Source organism: Fulmarus glacialis, unplaced genomic scaffold (genome assembly GCF_000690835.1).
Source record: "Fulmarus glacialis isolate BGI_N327 unplaced genomic scaffold, ASM69083v1 scaffold40174, whole genome shotgun sequence".
Classification (NCBI taxonomy): domain Eukaryota; kingdom Metazoa; phylum Chordata; class Aves; order Procellariiformes; family Procellariidae; genus Fulmarus; species Fulmarus glacialis.
Genome location: NW_009207002.1, coordinates 21,427 through 40,584, shown reverse-complemented (window position 1 = coordinate 40,584; position 19,158 = coordinate 21,427). Strand labels below are relative to the sequence as shown.

At 35.8% G+C, this 19,158-nt stretch overlaps 1 protein-coding gene across 1 annotated transcript in view; it reads left to right on the top strand.

Moving 5' to 3' along the window:
• BICC1 (BicC family RNA binding protein 1) overlaps positions 1-19,158 on the top strand; it is a 74,792-nt gene that overhangs the window by 39,060 nt on the left and 16,574 nt on the right. The window contains exons 3-9 of the mRNA XM_009575939.1: positions 8,593-8,672; positions 9,805-9,963; positions 10,906-10,959; positions 11,961-12,155; positions 13,140-13,391; positions 17,170-17,301; positions 18,426-18,612. Of these exons, the coding sequence (XP_009574234.1) occupies positions 8,593-8,672; positions 9,805-9,963; positions 10,906-10,959; positions 11,961-12,155; positions 13,140-13,391; positions 17,170-17,301; positions 18,426-18,612 (1,059 nt within the window). The remainder of the gene's footprint in view (positions 1-8,592; positions 8,673-9,804; positions 9,964-10,905; positions 10,960-11,960; positions 12,156-13,139; positions 13,392-17,169; positions 17,302-18,425; positions 18,613-19,158) is intronic.

The following is a 19,158-nucleotide window of genomic DNA, read 5'->3' as shown; positions in this document are numbered from 1 at the left end:
GTTGGGCTTCTGGCCTCAGCAGGCACCAGTCTCTTTCTCAGACCTTTTGTTCCAGCCTTTGAGCTACCTGTTGCTCTGCCTTCAGTATTAGCTCGTCGGAACCTGCCTGTAATCTCCTGCTCTTGCAGAAGCTCTTTGCTGATGGGGATCTCCTCACTGGGGTGCTCCGCTCCTCTGTGGGGTGTTGCATCTTTGCACTATGTTCATTGCACTTCAGATCTTCTTTACTGGGCAGCTGATTAAGTGCTTGATGTTGTGTGTTTATACCCCCTATGTTTGGATTGGGATGGGAAGCTTAGAGGTACTCTCTGATGGGCAAATACACTCATAATGCATGATCTGACTATGCCTTGCTGTAACTTGAAATAAGAATCATTTTCATGTACTTTATGTAGCTTGGTTAGCTCTCAAGAAGATTGTACAGATGTTTCTTTATTGGATTTATTAGTTTTCTCTTTATTTAAAAAAAAAACCAACAAAAACGCTAAACAAAACAAAAAACCTGTTCACCATGTTAATCAGAAACACAGTTGAAATAAGAACCTTTAAAAATATAATAATCTAGGAAAGGAGACTTTTATGGGTAGAATCCGTTTCACTCTGTAGAAGCGTGATACTAAAGCAGAGAAAGTAATAGAGTATTTGTAATCGCAACCAAGAAATATTATGTTTAGCTGTCTTTGGCTTTAGTCACCAGGTGTCTGATGTCCTATCAAGAACCACCTGTTTCCATCTTTCTGATGACATTTCATTTTGGACTGATTCTCAAGAGGACAGTTCTTGTCCTGTTCACTCAGGTGTATCTAGTGCAGTAGTCTTTGGCAAAGACTAGCTGCATCCTCCTGTCCCAACCACAGAATTAATACTTTCCAATGGCTGTATAAAAATCAGCTCATGCAGTGGAATGCAGTCAATTAGAGAGCAGTAAGATATTAAAAGGCACAGCAGTAATCAGGGAGCATGAAGATGCAAAGTAAGTGTAGTCAGATTTGGATGTGGGAGAATTTGTAAAGAAGGTTGAGCCTGAGGCATGCATTTAGGCTCATGAGTCAGATGTTATGATGCTTTTTATTTAGCAAAACACAGCCACAATGACTTTTTTGCAAATGTGTGTGTAAGAAACTAAAATTATCTTGAGGCTTATGCATCAAAATTGTAACTTTGAATGTGAGTCTGTGTGCAGTGAAGATATAATGGTGTTATTCTTGATAGGAATGTTGTGGCATTTTTTTATGTCCTCTATTAAGTTGATCTTACAATTCTGTAGCTTTTTCTTCCTTTTATTTCTTATTTTCTTTCCCAGGCATTGGGGTTCTGTGTGTGTGTGCTTTGAGATACAATGGCAACAGACATTAAAGTAATGAACTGTGAACTCATTTGTTCCATGCTGAAAAAATAAGACATCACAGACTTTGTATCCTGCTGAGAGATTGCCTTGCTTTGGGTGGCTGCTTAGGCTAAAGGCTGAAGAACAACTGCCCAAGAAGTAGCAGAATGGCAGTGTGGAGTGTGCCTTTTAGTGTCTGAATGTCCCTAATGACCTTTTTTAGAAAAAGTAAAATAAGGAATTTGAGCTAATTATGGTGGTAAGAAACTAAAATTGTGTAACTGAAATGGAGTCTCTGGGTGATTACAATTAACTCATTCTCATTTCTTCTTTCCAGGTTTTCTTCTTCTCCACTTTGGCCTTCCCCTTCTCCCTTCAAATCCGGTCACTTTTCTGTTTAAATTGCCATACGTTGTGTTACCTCTTCCTTGTCTTACCTCTTTGCTTATGCTTTAAGAGAAGTCTTTTCAACTTCATTTCCTCTGTCACTGGGTCCGAAATCCAGTCATCAATAGTTTATTTCTCTAAAAATAATAAGTTGTACAGGTAATCTATTTTTTAAAGTTTATCTAATGTTTCTGGCTAATTTTCACTTAATTCTGGGCATTATGAACATTAATTTTTGGTGGTGTTCTGGAGTATTTCAAGGCTGCTAAGAGACCCGAATGTGGGATTCAGCTATGATTTGATGTAGAAGTGCACCTCATTTTATTTCTTTTCATTTGTGAGGCTACATCAAATAGCTATTTCACTTTAAGTAGCCATTTTATTTGAAGTAGCCTGTTAACAGGTTTTAAAGTTTTATTTTGAGCTACACTAGGAAATCTTTGAGAAACAAGGTTCTTTGCTCTGCTCTACCAGATGTTGCACAGCATTTCTTCGGTTTTGTGTGTGTGTAAGGTTGGTGGTGTTTTACCCAGTCTCTGCTTCATGAATATCTATGTATATGTGTGTCTGTATATGCGTATATACATGTGTGTTTATAAATGGTGGAGAGAAGTAAGGAGAGGATAGTAGGCTTCACCATAATACAGTTATTACAGTGCAGGATGGAAAAGCAATGCTATGATATTTAGTGCTCCTCAGGTGACTACATAATAGTAACCAAAATGTAAAAAGAGCGAAGGGTTGCATGTAAACTGCTTTCCCTGGAGCTGTGGTAGAAGCAGTGCAATATGTTCCAAATAGAATAGAAATTCTTCTAAAGATGATTTGGAGCTAGATGCCACTAAGGAGGAAAGTTAAGAGTCAAAAAGTTCTGAGAAGACAGTCTTTCAAATGTGTGCACACATATAGGCAGTGGCTCTAGCTTTTGCCAAGGACGTTTCGTAATCAGCTGTTTGTCCACAACAAACAGATCCCCTAGAATGCCCAGAGCCTCAGGATATGTCTACTCTGAAGACACTATTAATTGCTTGCAGCACATGTTGAGTTTTGTGATGCTTTGGGTAGGCTTTTGATCATGCCCAAGTTAGCTAGTTGAAGTCTCGTTCAGAGATGATGATGCTGCAGTCTTAATTTAAACTACAAAAAAATCCCAAACCCAAAACAAAAAACCCCGTGTTGTTGAGTGATATGTCTGAGGCTACACAGGGGGTCTGCAGTAGGAAATGGCCCACTGCATTCTGCCTTAATACAGAAGTAGCTTTTTTTCTTCTGTGATTTAGATGGGAGAGTGAAGTAAATGCACTGAGGTGCATTGGAGAGAGGGTGAGAATTCTTTTAAACTGATAAGCCAACAGCAAGAAGTGCCCAAGTGTCAAATTTCCTTTCTTATTCGATCAAGTTACTTTGCATATGCCCTCAATCATGAGCATTTGCTGCACGCTTTTAGCCTTAATGTTTCTTCTCCATGGGAATAGATTGAGCCTATCTCAAGTCTATCTTGGCTATCATAAGTTCTTGTCTATCATCAATCCATCTAGTTTGGTCAGTGAATATCCACTCTAACAACTGTAAACACAATATTTCCTAATTTATTTAAAAGCATGAAATAAATTGTTTCAATTCAATTATCTCTTTTTCCATATTAATAGGAAGTCCTACGTGACCTTTTTGATTAATTCACTTGTTTTATAGACCTATGTTTCATCTTGTTGTTATAGGGTGAATAGTGTACTCGCTCTTTCAGTTGAGAACATACCAACTGACATCTGTTCATTTAGCTTTCTCTTTTTATTTTAAATTTTTATATAGCTTAGCGTGTTTTTGCTAGTAATTTTGGGGCAGATATTTTCATAACTTGTCCTTAAAATTGCTAGGTCTCTTTTGTCCTTGCTTTTCTTTGAATGTCTCAAGTTCAGTAATACTGATGGCTACTCAGATCTTAATCAGCTGCTTATTAAGAATGGCTGTCATCTGCCCTGGTGTTGCCCAGTTGTCTAGCTATTTTTAGACTAGTAGCATTTCTGTAACTTAAGTAAAGTCTGTTCATCCTGTAAACAAGCTAGATGCATAGCTGTGGTCTGAGGAGCTTGCCCAGACATTAAGTGTAATGTCTGATTTGCAGGAGAGGCCTACACAGTTAAATGTCTTAATTATTTGAAATACTTCTTGCCTGGCAAAAGTTAGTGTAGATGCATTTGCACTGGCACAAATGTATTTTTGCTTGGAGGAATTTTATTTTGTTTACTGAAATGTTGCACACAATAGTAGCAAAAAAGCTGGAGGCTTGCTGGTATAGTTGTGGACAAAGACTGAGGAGGTGGAAACTCTGCCAAAGTGTGGAGTGAGGAATTTGAGGATAGGAGCAATAAAAGGCCACTTCAAGGCAGGAGTCTGGCAAAATGAAGACTGTTATGGAAAAATTTCCAGCATTTTCTGTTGTGTAACTTTAGCTTTCTATTTTATGTAAATATTCCCCCATTCTTGAGAAGGGGGAGGGGGGAGAAATCTGTTAAATTTATCTTTTCCAATCTTAGGGAAAAAGATACTGCCCATCGAAATTGATTAAAATATAGATTACTGTACAATGAAATTTTTATATTTTGCAAGACACTAATCATGTTGTTTCTTAGAGTCAAACTCTTTTCCAGTTTCTGATACTACACTTGTATTTAGAGTGTTAGAGCCTTATATGCTTCTGAAGCCGTTGTTCTGTGTTTGCAAATACTTTGTAAAGCTTTGATGCCTCATTTCTTCATTCATGGTAGGCATCTGTTCTTTGCTGTAACTCTAGTTTTATTTAAAGTGTACTTCCAGTTGTGTTCAAAAGCTTAAGGGGGGGGTGGGGAGAAGCGAGGGAATGGGATTTTTTCCCAGTAAAACTAAGTACCAAAACAAGCGTTCCTCAGAGATAAAGAAGGCATAACATCTTGGTGATCTGATTGTCATCTGGACAAAAATGGCATTGTTTTGGCCCTAGTCTCACCAAGAGCCACTTCTGTGGGAATCAGTTGGTCTTGTTCAACGGGTGGTGGTCTTATTCCAGTTAAGACTGTGCAGGTGCTGTGGTCAATCGGGTCAGTCTAGATACTGACTGGCGGGTGATTCTATGTTTACCTGTACTGACAGTACTATACATATATTACACCTGCTATACCTTTATACCTGATAATCCTCTTCAGACTTTTAAGAGTGCTAATTATTTTGTTTTGGACTTTGTTGAGAATGCGTTGCTACAGTCGCACCCTGTAGGTATTTCAAATATTAAATGTAGAGCTTTATCCAACAAATACTGTTGTCTTAGTACTAAGGCAGGGTAGTAAATTTTTTCTAAATTAAAAAATGTAACTGTAAATCCATGGAATAAGTAGTTGCACCTGGAAAATAGGTGGCAGGGAAAAGTTTTTTTTTCAGCCTAGTCTAATGACATCACTTGTCATACACAAGTACTGAACACCCGAAGTTTGTGGTGCTGAGAAGTAACAAATTGTCTGGAACCATTTTTAATGTATTTGGCTCCTTATTGGTGGCAACGGCTTCAGAAAACATCTAAAAGCTTAAGTCAACTGTTCTAATCACTCCCTTGTATTGATGTGCAAAGACCTTATATAGTCATTTCATTCCTACTCAGATAGAAATCCTGAAAACAATTTTCAGATACTATCCAGTTTCAGTCTTTTCCACAAAATAGTTCAGATTAACCAGAAAGCTGAAGGTAAATGCTGATTCCATGAGTGACAGGTTTTCTGTGTTTAGCAGGCAGTCATTTGAGGTCAAACGCAGCCTGATCTGCACTGAGCTTACAAGAAGTTTGGGAGAAGCTTGCCTTTTGATTATCTCCAGTGGCATAGAGTTTAAAAACAGAAACATAAGTCCTTACTTTGAAAATAAATAATTTAGCCAGGGAAAAAAACAGGCAGCTTCTCTAGCTCATTTTTCTTAATGATTGGTCAAATTAGAGTATTTAGGGTTGGGCTCAGAAAAAAGTTGGTATAATGATAGGTGGTTTGCTTAGTATATAGGGGCCTTTACTGGAAGACACTATTAAACGGTAAGGGTTCTTTAATCTCAGGGAGGGGGGAAGAAAAGGTAGTACGAGAACTAGTCAGCCTAAGTGCAGACCGTGTCACAGGCACAAATCTGGGAGGCTGAAACTGATGAACCATGAGAGCAGACAATTTTCCACTTTTCCACATTTTCCAGAGGAACTGCAATGCAAACAAGCTAATTGATTCCATAGAGAGGTATATTTAAGAAATTTAAGGGTCTGTAATATACAGAAGATCAGATTATATGATCTAATTGCCCCTCTGAATTTTCAAGCAATTCCTGAAGTATCTGTTTGTTCGTTGATTCAGTATTATTTGGGTACCTGTTGGCTTTCCTCAGGTCATACATAATTTCAATGCACTTTCAACTCCTGCAAAGCCAGTTCAAAGAATTCAAACGCTATTAGTTGCAAGTAACTCTTCTCATGCAAAATTCTGATGTGGATGTCATATATAAATTGTGTTTCCTTGAAGGAAAGAGTAAGCAAGTCTCAAAGCAAGAATTCTGTTAACTTAAAAACAAGTTGCTTCATATCCATTACCAACCACTGTGTCATTGAGAAGAAGTCAAGTAAGGAGAGGGTACTTAAGACCGATTTTGAAAGATTTTGTAGCATATTTTGGAATTGTCACTGGCGTCAGTGGATTCTTTTTTGCTTTGTGGATTCTTCTTTGCTTTTGTTTTTCAAGTGAGTAATTGAGCTTTTTTCCCTCTTTAAAAAAAACAAAGAAAGGTTAAATGTAGAAATGTGGGATTTTTTGCTGAAGCTGTCAGTATCAACAAAAAAGAGGACTCCAACCGAGGTGAGAAATGGAAAAAATAGGTATTCCAAAATGTATTTTCACCCATGGCTGAACAAATAGTATTAGGGAATGGTAGTAATCTTCTTTGGTACTAACAGATGCCAGGCTTGTTTTAGATATTTTTCATACTTGAGACCAAATGTGTATTAAAATACAACATTTACAAATACGTGAAAATCAACCCCAAAGTGGTAGTGGTCTGGTTTTGTGTTTTTCCTGGTTGCCTCTAAAGAGCACTGGGAGCATACATAGTGTGCTCGAATCTGCTTCTGGGAATTTCTGCCTGCGACATCCACTTCAAATATCATTCACAGCTTAAACACATTAGAACCACATGGCTTACTGTCAACTTAAAAAAGAAAAGAAAAATTGCCCTTAAGACTATTTTGTTGGTTTTTTGTTTTGTTTTTTTACTTTGCTCCATTGTGAAAAGGCTGAAGCAGCAGATTTTTGGAGGTTCTGTATATTCTATGCACATACCATGTTCTTATGACTAGTTTTTCCATTTTTAAAAATTAAATATATGTTTCTCAGAACTCAAAATGCTGCATTTTTCTTGACTTTCATGAAACTTGGCAGTGAATCCTGTGTTCCTTCAGCATTTCTGTATCCCCAGCTTGAATGTGCTCAGAACTTCCCAGTGGTAAAGACTAGAGGTTTTTTATTGTTGGAATGAAAAGAGTATCCAGGCATGGCTTAAACAGTTTCAATTTTCAATTGAATACAACAGGTTTACAATCTGAAGTTGTATTATTTGGCATTTCTTTAGTAGTTACGTGATTTCAATCATTGAGATGATGGGAAAGGCAGATATGTTGTGTTACAGCTATGTTTTCTCCTGCCGTTGAGAATATATTTACTTTTATATACCCTAAGACGTATGTATCTGCCTAGCATAATGAATTAGATTAATTCATTATCCAGAAGAGGGTTTAGAAATTATTTGTTGAGAACAGTTCATCCCATCACAGGAGAAAAAGCACTGTTACACTGGAAAAGGGCAGAGGACTCAAGAACTGGTGAAAGAGAAATAGGCATCACGTGAAAAATCATATCCTTGTTTCTAATACTTAGAAATTTGGGTGGTAGTTGGGGATTTTTTTGTTTGTTTTAATTGAACTTATATTTAATGTTTTGACAGTAATTTTGCATTGTGGCACTTTATGCTTATGGACACCAGATGGTGCTGCTAAACTATCTAATGTGTTATCTTCACACTTTTTTGAGTAATTGACACTTGATTTAGTTCCAAAGTCAGTTCTGTACTTTCTGACCAGGTGCATCCATATTCCACGATGCAGAACCTGATAGCTCAGCACAACACCTTCTGCTGTTTAAGGACAATGGTCTGAAAATTATAATGTAAACTGAAGTGTGTTGTAGAATCAGTATTTTAGATCTCACTGGGCAAAAACTGACATCAGCTGGAGTTCCTCCTTAGTACATAGCTTAGTAGCAAATCTTAATTTATATACTTGACACTTGATTTATTATTTAAGTGTCGTTTAAATTTGATTTGATAACTTCAATCACAAAATTCTGGGGGAGGCACCTTTATTGCCAGATTAAAACTCCAAAGGATAGTTCTAGAGACTAATGAAATACAACGAAGTGAGGATGAGGGTGGGTTTGAGTTTGGTGGAGGGTTTTTTTAGACGTTGCTGTGTTAAGTTTGAGTAAGGCTGTCAAAAAACTTTTAGTGTCTTCTGTTAATATTTGTTTGAGAAGACATGATAGCTTAGCTACATAATTGCATTGCAGACAATGTTTTTAATAGTGTTGTACATTTGGCATTTGATTTCTATTTATTTTAAGTTGGTTATCATGTTTAATAAACTCATCTGGTAATCCTAACCATGGGGCTGAAGGGATGGAATGATACATTTGGTTTTTAGCTGAATCCCAAAGGTCAGTGGTACAGTTTATTGCTGAACTATAAATAATGGATTCAAATTTATTTAAGCAGTGAGGAAACTTTTCATAGAAATTTTACTGTATTTTTCTTATAAGTCTTTATTTCTTTTATAGATCCCCATATTAAAGTCTCTGGAAAAAAGGAAAATGTTAAAGAAGCAAAAGAGAAAATCATGTCTGTCTTGGACACAAAAGTAAGAAAGAACTTACTTAGAATGACACCTTAACCCCTAATTTTGTAGTGACATTGATCTCTTTAAATGGGCTCATTTAAACAGAATGTATTTATGGATGCTGCAAAACAAAGCCTCCAATATATTCCTTCTGGATGTTGATATTTGGTGTATACACACATATTTAAACAAGAAAATACTTGCTTAAAGCACTTTTTCTAGATCTGAACTATATAGAAATAATATTTCCAGCCATATGGCTAAAAGCATACATAGTTTATTCATTGGATTGGGTTTCTTACTTTAAAATCTGAAATACAGCTTCACTGCAAACAGTATGTTATACAGCCACTTCAGCGAACCTAAAATTTTGTTTTTGTTTGAAATTCAATTTTAGGAGCATTTATGCAGTTCTGTGTTTAACTGTTACTGCATTCTTATAGTCTGAAACATTAGGATCAGAATTTCTAAAATGTCTAAATTTTGGCCAGGGATCAGATTTTCTTTTCATCCAATAGCAAGTCTTTTAGGGCAGCGTATATGGCTTCTGCGAAGTTGTACACCAACTTTTTGATTCTCTAAACAGATTGCCAAAAGGAACACTCCAGTGATAAGCACAATTTTTTGAACAACTATTAACAACATTATTATGGACTGTTAACAATATAGCTTTTAAGAACAGCTGTAGGCAGTGTTTGTATATTTTAAAAATTGATATACCAGAAAAATTTGATATGTTTGTTAAAGGAGGAAAAAATCTTGTTATTTTAGGTCCCATGGCTTTGTGATTTGCCAAAGTCTTCATAATATGATCCTTTCAGATCAGACAAGGGTGTGTGACTGCAACTGAAAGAACACAGAATTAAAATAAATTAGAATGGATTGCAAAAGAACATTTAAGTTACAGTTGATAAAAGCTAGGGCATGTTCTAAAAGCTGTACACTCCCCCCCCCCCCCCCCGTTATTTCCTCATTGGAAAGAAAATGTGAATGGTTTAGCGTCTGATCCATATTAAAAACATCTTGAGTAGAAGTTAAGCCTCTGCAAAAATACTTTGGAAATAAAATTTAAATGTCATTCTTGAGGTTGCATTACTCAAAAATACTTAGGTACTGCTGTGAACAAATCTAATCATGGGTGCTTGATTTCCAGAGCAATCGGGTAACCTTGAAGATGGATGTTTCACATACAGAACATTCTCATGTGATAGGTAAAGGTGGCAATAATATTAAAAAGGTGATGGAGGAAACAGGATGCCATATTCATTTTCCAGACTCAAATAGGAATAATCAAGCAGAGAAAAGCAACCAAGTAAGTATTGTTTAATATTTTAACTCATTTATACTGTAATTCCTGAGAGTATAAAATATTTCTAAACTTCTTTCATCAGTTTGGGTTTTTTGGGGACAGGTGAGTTCATGTTCATATTTTTGGTACTTACATTCTGTGGAAAGCGTGGGACTTCCTAAGTGAGCAAATCTTTAAAAACGGAAACAATTTGTGGTGGCTCATAAATAATTTTAATTTTTTTAAACTAAAATTATTTTGAGCATACAGAAGTCAACAACTTAGTGTGAATGGTAGAGAAGCAGTATGAAAAGCACTGCTTTTATAAATTTTTTTCATGTTCAACACCTGACTTATTTAGCATATTGATTAATTTCTTTTGGCTTTTGGTGCTTTTGGCTTATGGTGTAACTTAGTTGAAAACTAAACTTGGTGGATATCTAGCAAAAATGTATGTCCTATTATAAGAGTTTAACTTTATTAAAATAAGTCATTGAATCTGAATTGTATATCTTTTGTAATGCTAATATTACTGGAATGTTTACTTTCAAGTGTTTCATCACCTTATTTAGAATTCCCTCTTGTGCATCCTAGTGGCCGCTGAGCAAAATACAGTAATTTCAAAACGTTCAAGAAAACCTACTATTGTTGAATATTAGCATTGAGCACATGTATACAGTAATAATTCCATTATTTGATCCAAACAGGTGTATTGTTTGATGTATCAATTTTTTTCTAGTTGCTTAAGCCTATGTAACCTAAGATGCTATAATATTCATAGATTATTTTTTTAAACTGGTTTTAGGTTTCAGCTACTGTTTAGAGAACATGTAGGATGTCACCAGGTGTGAAATAAGTGTTGTTTTTTTAATTTTTTTTTTAAAGAGACCACAGATGTCTGAATAACTTTTCCAATGCCTCGTTTGAAAATGTGATGCTATGTTTTCTGTATTTTTGCTCTTCCAGGTGTCTATTGCAGGACAACCAGCTGGAGTGGAGTCCGCAAGAGTTAGAATTCGGGTAATAGTCTATTTCAGTATAGTGTTCCCTTGAAAACACCTGAAAGGAAAAAAAATTATAGGTTTGAGAACCCTAGGGTTGTCTGGCTCTGTCTTATGACAGCAGAAATATAGGAACAATGTGAGTATCCATATGAATAAAATGCAAAGGGTATTATAAAAACAGTGATTCACATTCTGGCCAAATTTTTAACTAGCCCAAGGTGGATTTTGAACACGAAGTCTACAGTATAAGCAAGATGTAAAGTATCCCATACTGTGTCTAAAATTGCATCTTAACTTTCCCTCCACAGATGGCCTGTGGAAGCTTAGGCATCCTGTGTGAATCTATGACTTAGGAAAGGCAATTGCTGCCTTTTTAATTTTAATCATTTTCATGTATAATTTGTGGAAATAATTTGGTGGAATTCAGTTCCATTCACCACTCATACTGCTTTTCTATCTTTACCTTCTATTTTTGATTTGTATGTGTATTTTGGCATGGATAATAAGAAATCTAATAAATGATGAAGACTTTTTTGCAATTGTTGTAGTCAGGTATGTCACTTACACAACCTTGGTCTTGGCAGTCATGAAAGAAGCTGGTGTTTACGTAGCTTTGTAGCTGATGTCAGAGCTCAAATTAACCCATGACAGAAGAGAGACTTCTCTAGAAGTTTTACAAATACTGACCTGTTTGTAGATCTGCATGGATAAATATGGGAAATTAACTGGCTTTATTGTTGCTACATAGTTGCAAAAGATCCTGCTGTTTTGGGGGGAGGGAGAAAACACTAAACAAGAAGCCCGCACAAAACAAAAAACTCTTGTGTCGCTGGAAGAATTGCTGCCTTTTTCCAATTCGAGATACGATAATATTTTTAGCAATGAACCCTGGGCAGAAGATGTATTATGTCAATTGAATCATCACTGACCAATACATTGTGATTCAGTCATAAAATTGTTGTGGTTTTGGTGAGTATGATTTCAGTTTTCAATATTTGCTCTTCAATGTTGTTGTAGGAGCTGCTTCCATTGGTACTCATGTTTGAATTGCCTATTGCTGGAATTCTCCAACCAATCCCAGATCCTAATTCTCCCACAATTCAGCATATATCTCAGACGTATAATATTTCAGTTTCCTTTAAACAACGCTCTCGAATGTATGGTGCTACAGTAATTGTGAGAGGGTCACAAAATAACACTAGTGCTGTGAAGGTAATGTGTATTCTTAAGTAGGTTTCTGCATGTCATAAATATAATCATAATTTAGATACTTAAGAACAATATTAACATTATATCCTGCCTCATCAGTACATGTTGTTATTGTATAATCACTTTTGAAGCCTGAGGGTTTGGTTTTTTTAAACTTAACTGCTATAGGTGAAGTGTAAAAATGTGTAAAAAGTAGTTTTAAGTTTAGGATTTAGCATTGTTTGTGCTAAGCTTTTAATCTGTTTTTTCTCTTGCACACCTGTTTGGGTTTCCAGCAATTCTGGAATATGTGCTAATCTTATCCATCTTTCAATTAAAAAAAAAACCAACACCACACTACAAAAAAAACCCCAAACAAACAAAAAAAAAACCACAAAAAAAAAACCCACCATGAATTCTTCATGCTTTGATCTTCTCAATGTGCATTCAAATATATAACCTTGAAAGTTGCCCTAACAGTCAGCAAAACTGGTCTTGCAAAACCAGAATTGGGAGATGTGAATTTGACAGTCAAGTAGAGGAACAGCCATGAGCCTATATTTATCTTAGTAAAATAAAAAAGTTTCCTTGTTAACAACTGGCAGTGAGACAGATTGATATGGTCTCAAATGGGTGTATCTCAAGTCAGTAAGAACATCTTAGGCCAAAACTGAAAGACAAATTTTGCAAGTATACCTACCCAAATAAATCTCTATCGACTTTCTTATTCCTATATGTGGGCACAGAAGGTCTATTGGGACCAAACTATTTGGCGGCGTCTTACTGCCTTTTACAATGGCAATTTAATGCTGCATTTGATCATAAAATGGGAATAATAGGTAGAGTTTAGTCCATCTATTACCTTTAACAAATCAATCAGGTTTTTAAACAAAACAGAATTTTCTTTATCTTGAATGTGGAATTCCTTACAAGTAAGGAAACAGTCTGAAATGTTATTTTGTATGCCTGTGAGCACTGTTTCACCAGTTTCTTGCATTTCCCCTGCAGGAAGGAACAGCCATGCTTTTAGAACACTTAGCTGGGAGCCTGGCCTCTGCAATCCCTGTGAGCACGCAACTAGACATTGCAGCGCAGCATCATCTCTTTATGATGGGTCGAAATGGCAGTAACATCAAACATATCATGCAGAGGACTGGTGCTCAGATCCACTTCCCTGACCCTAGTAACCCACAGAAGAAATCCACTGTCTACCTCCAGGGCACAATTGAGTCTGTCTGTCTTGCCAGGCAATATCTCATGGTAAATACTTTTAGTGAAACTTGCTTGAAAAAAATGCCAGATTATAGAAAACATGCTCATTCTGCATGTATTTATTGGTCAAATTTAAATTAGCCTTAGAGAGGAAGGATTACTACTCACATTGCAAAAAGCTGATTGAATTGAGTGCTCTATTTTTGTCAGTGTTTTGTGAGTGTTTGTAATTATCTAAAATACTTGTAATTTCTGGTATTGTGATTTGAAAAATGACCTTGGCAATATAATGCAACATAAGCAATTTAAATTTATGATAACGATATGCTTCTGAGTAGAAGGCATACTTTTGGGGGGTTTTGTTGTTGTTGGGTGGTGGGCTGTTTGTTTTCTTTTGTCAACCTGCCTTTTCCATGTTTGTCAAGTAAGTAGGTTTCTTTTGGGAGGAGGTGGCAGGAACTTCTTAGTTCCTAGGTAGGCGAGTTTTCAAGGAAACTGGGGAACCATAGGAAGTACTTACTCATTCTGCAGTCTTACATTCTTTCTAGTACCATAGCCTCAGTACTATAACGCCTTTCATAAAAATAGCTCTGGTGATTAATATTATTATTATTTGTACAGGTTTTTGTTATTTTTGGTCTTTAACCATCACAGGGGCCTTCAGGCATTGTTGTAGTACTAGTGTTTGTACACGGGTTTTTATGTATACGGATATTTACGAACAACACATGGGAGGATTGGATTCAAATCCAGTACAAAGCTGGTATCAGGATAAACCATGATACCATTAAAATTCAGAAGTCCACATCTCTCTTAATTGCACTGTGCCTTGCTGTATAGTGGAAAACAAAAACTTGGTGCTGTTCTGTTTATACAGTTATATACATGATTATTGTATTCTAGGATATTATTGTCTGTAAATAAGAGTTAGCCTTATTCTATGTATTTCCTTGGTGAAGTTTAAGTAGTACTTTGCTTGAAGTTCATCAAGTGGAAGGAAATGCAAACAAGCTATCATACGAACATCAAAGTGCACCTTTACTCTTGGAACTTAGAATTATGTGAGGCCCATTTTTTGAAATATTGACATTTGATTTAATAATTCCAAACACATCAGTACAACTTAGTATCCCAAATCACATCCACTATATCATCCTTTAAGAACTGTACTGACCAGGAGACTTGGTCTGTTTCAACTCACAGGCAGTGTACGTCCTGAAACTGTTGTTTCCAGTTTTGTAGATAAAACAAGTTTTAAAAGCAAATTTTGCAAAGAAGGAGTATATCTTTTCAAACAAAAAAATTTGAAAAGCTGAGGGAAGAAGTAACTAACAGATAAAAACTTACCTCCAATTCCTAACTTAGTAAAAACAGTATTTTTCAGCTTCAGATAAAAACACTTATCTATGCCAGCCATGCCGATACCTACATACAGATAGATAGCTGCAGTCATTCTCAGCTGCTTTTGAAGTAAATTTCCCTTGACTTGTTTTCTTCTTGGGCATTGTTCAGTGGGATGAGATTTCTGTGTTGTGGAGTGATTTCCTGCAAGGTGCGACTGCATGCTAGCCTTCTCCATGTGGTCGCTGTTGTTATTGCCTCCTGCCAGTTCCTCCGATTCAGTCAGAGTAACAGCTGATGCTGTTTCACAGCTAGGCAGCCCAAGTGTCCTATGGAATTGGAGAGGTGATTTAAAAATAGTGATTTGATCTCTGCAGAGCTCCCAGGAATAACTATCTAGAAGCATCTGAGCATCAATACCAAGAAAAGAAATACCATAACATTTTTCTGAACTACTAAACTGTTGTGATCTGTAGTTCTCATAAGAGACTAAATCTGGGGCAGAGTTTACAGTATCAACAGAAAATGCAGTGCAGTGCATAGATACCTTACAGTAAGACATATGTAATGTATTGGTGCTATCTTTAAAAATTATGTAGCAGTATGTCTAAATGGAAGCTTTAATATCAATAGTAACTAATTTCTTTGAGAAGGCTATGAATTCTATGGTGTATGAATTGTGAATAGCACTTATCTGTGACAAGCGTTGCAAGTGTCAGTTTCTAATGATCAACATATTGCTTGCAGGAATATATTCAACGTGCTGGTTAAGACAATACTCATAGTAGTGATGAGGGCAAATTGTAAAAGGAAGAAAGAATACCTAGTGATTTAAAATTAAATACTTATCTAAGCGAGAGGGGTTTGGAGTCTTGTTTAAAATGTTCTAGTTCTATGTCTTCCTCTTATTCCAAACCCTTTGGTTTCATCTGTATTTTGATCATTACTAAAAAAATACTGAGACTTTACTTTTTGTTAGTTTTGCATATAATAATGAGGACTGTACTTACATTTAATTACAGAAGACATATTGACAACTTTAGTTTTGTTCACTCACTTCCTGTCAAAGAACATCATTTGATCCTGTTCCTCTTTTATCATCATGTAGGTGCTTTAAACATACAATAACAAAACAGTAGTGTAGAAAACAAGCCTTCTAATATGCTTATAAAACCTGACATTCCAACTTGGAAGTTTCTGGTTTTCCTGTTTTTCCTGTTAACCTTTAGTTGCATTTTCATTCAGCAGGCTTTTGGTGAGATCCTCTGATATTACTTTCTGGAACTTTTTTACAAAAACGTTTGGAACATTCAAGCATGAAATGCTCTCAGCAGTTCTGTTACCATAAAATCCTTTATTATTGTTTTCAGTGTTTTTAAATAGACTTTATTCATAATTGTTCTTTTCAGACAAGTTCACTTTGTGGAGTTAAGCTGTGTTTGCCAGTCTTCCTGAAGTCAAAATAGTTAAGATGCCTTGCTTTAATTTTCCTTAAGTTAAAATCACTTTAAGTTTGGGAAGTACTGTGTAGCTATAGGTGGTACTGTTGAGATACATATATTTTTATATATATATATAATGTTATTGAACTAGTGATCTAAAGAATAAATATACTCATTTTCTGCTTTTCATTCTGAAGCAAAAGCAGGAAACTGATTAAATAAGACCACTTTCTTGAATGTATCTTACTGTGGCTTTTTTTTTATACGTGTGATACTATGTTTACTTTATTGTGAATCTAAATTCACAAAAAGTACAATTTGTTTTTCACTGACTTTGTACCCTCTATTTTTGTTATTTTATGAGAAGTAGCAATCTAATAATTTCTAGATATCCCGTGGCTTGAGTTTTTTGTTATTTTTGGGGTTTGGGCTTTTTTTAGGGGTGGTTTGTTTTTTTTTTACTTAAAGTTTTAGTATTTCAAGTGTTTCAGAGATGTCATCCATATCACTGGAAAATACTTACTAGCTGATCTAGGACAGGGGAAGAGAAAGGTAAAAGTTAAGACTTAGGCAATGGTGACTTACAGAGAAATTTTTTCAGAATTGTATTTCCCTATCTCAAACATAGTTTAACATGAACCGTTTGAGTATGTGAGAGTCCTGCTATCAATTCCTGACAATATTTCGTTCTGATTTAATAGGTAATAGTGGTTTCTGAATTTGAGTTCTCTGGACACCTCTAAGTCTGTATAAATAGCTAATGCAGGGTGTGTATGTGCTGATTGGAATGTCAAATATTCAACAAATCATTTCACCCTTATACCACCAAACTGTTTGTTCAGAATCCTAGGGTAGAAAGATACACCTGTATTCTTGCATACAAGGAAATGGCTTTACTTAATTTCATCCTTGCTATTTTTTCTGAACTTACTGTATCATGATGTACATGTGTTACAGTCTCTATATTTCAGTTTATTGCCAACCTTTTCATGGGAAAAGGGTAGGTTATAAGTTTTATGAATTTTTGTGTCTTGTCTTTTCAGGGTTGCCTTCCTCTCGTGCTCATGTTTGATATGAAGGAAGAAATTGAAGTAGAACCACAGTTTATAACACAGCTAATGGAGCAGTTAGATGTCTTCATAAGCATTAAGCCGAAGCCAAAGCAACCAAGCAAGGTTGGTGAAAAGCTAATATATTCTTTTTAGGCTTTCATGGCAACTTTTCAGAGCTGATGAGTTGACATGTCTGCTCATCCTCCCTAACTTAATGGATCATAAACTTGTAAAAGGCATGTATATTTTCTGCTTGAAATACCAATTTAAATGTTACAACAGCTCTCCCTTATGGTAATTTGACTTTTTCATTAGATATTTGACAATACAGAGATTAGCTTTTGTATGGAAGATACTGATAAAAGAAATAAACTATGAGGAGATAAATTGTATCTGACTAGAACTACTCTTGATTTGTTTTTAAAGAAATTCATCTTAAATTGCAGGTCCCCGCATAACTGCAGTGTTCTTTAGCAATCAGAATTAAACAAAACAAACAAACAAAAAAAGACTATGAGAAAAGTCTGGCTGTATTCTACACAAGATGTTGAAAAGAAACACAAGAAACAGAATTACAAAATACCTCTAATGGGAGATGTTAACTGTAAAATATTCAGGCGAGTGTAGATAGGAGACTCACAGTTAGCTGCACTATTGTATAGAATGCCTTAACAGAAAAAAATTTCAAAATATTGAATGATCATTCCGTTGTATCAATAAGTAAGCTTCTCTGTGTAAGGATATATAAAATCAATACAAAGAAACATCGGGTAGAGAACGTACAAGAAACAAATAATGTTTTTTGTAATTTAATTTTCCAGGCATTTGTTACTTGATTCTCAGACAGCTATGAATTTAATAGCTGAATTTAATATGAACAACTTTTTTGTCCACTTCAAGGTATAGACCTCTGATAAGAGAAGATTTTAATTATTGGTTCACTTCTCTAGATCTTGGGGCACTTAAGATTTATATATCAAATAGCACCAAGGTACAATAATAATTGTTTTTCGTAGACAGAAACGACTTTCATCATTCTCGTTGTCAAGTGCATAGAAAATCCCTAAACTTACCGTCATGGCCACTGAATCTGCATAGATGCTAATGGACATCACCTCACGCTGTCTCACACTGCGATGTTACTGATAGCCATGAGGGAGTATTAGGAAGAGTTGTGTGTGTGTTGCAGATCCATGTTATATAGTTTTGTTACTCATTGGTTTGCCTTTTTTGTTGGTTTCCTACAGTCTGTGATTGTGAAAAGTGTTGAACGAAATGCCTTAAATATGTATGAGGCACGGAAATGTCTCTTGGGACTCGAAAGTAGTGGAGTTACCATAGCATCAAATCCCTCTACTGTCTCGTGCCCTGTTGGTCTGTCTTGTCCTGGTTTGGATATCTTGTCCTCAGCAGGACTAGGACTCACTGGGCTTGGTATGCATTCTATTCTATATACATCTTTTTTTTTTTTGTAGATATATATTTGTTTGAAAGTTAATTCACTTGTACTAGAAAAAAGAACCAGACGTGTGTTTTGCATAAGGAATTGTGTTAAAGCATTAGACAATTCCAAAAGCATCTGGCCTTTCAAGGGCTTGTTGTTGTAAAACTTCCTCCAAGGCTTTCGTAATCAGCTGTGTGACTCATCTCTGAACAAAATCCTCCGGAAGCTCACAAACCACTCAGCTGAAAGGGAGGGAAATACAGGTGAAGTAGGACATTGCTTTTACAACTTTCAGAAGAATCTCTTTCAAATGAAATTTCTTCCTTGGTAATATTGTGATGTCGCAGGCTGTCCTGGATTTGGGTAGGTACTTCAGCCTGTCAACAGTACCATGAAAGTTAACATAGCTAACACCACATTTCAGTTCTGGCTGTGTCTCACTGGAATTAAGGGATGCACGTGTGCTACTAGTCTGGACCTTACTTATCAGTATGAAATTTAGGGCAGAAATGTGTAAGCTTTCTATCTTAATGTCA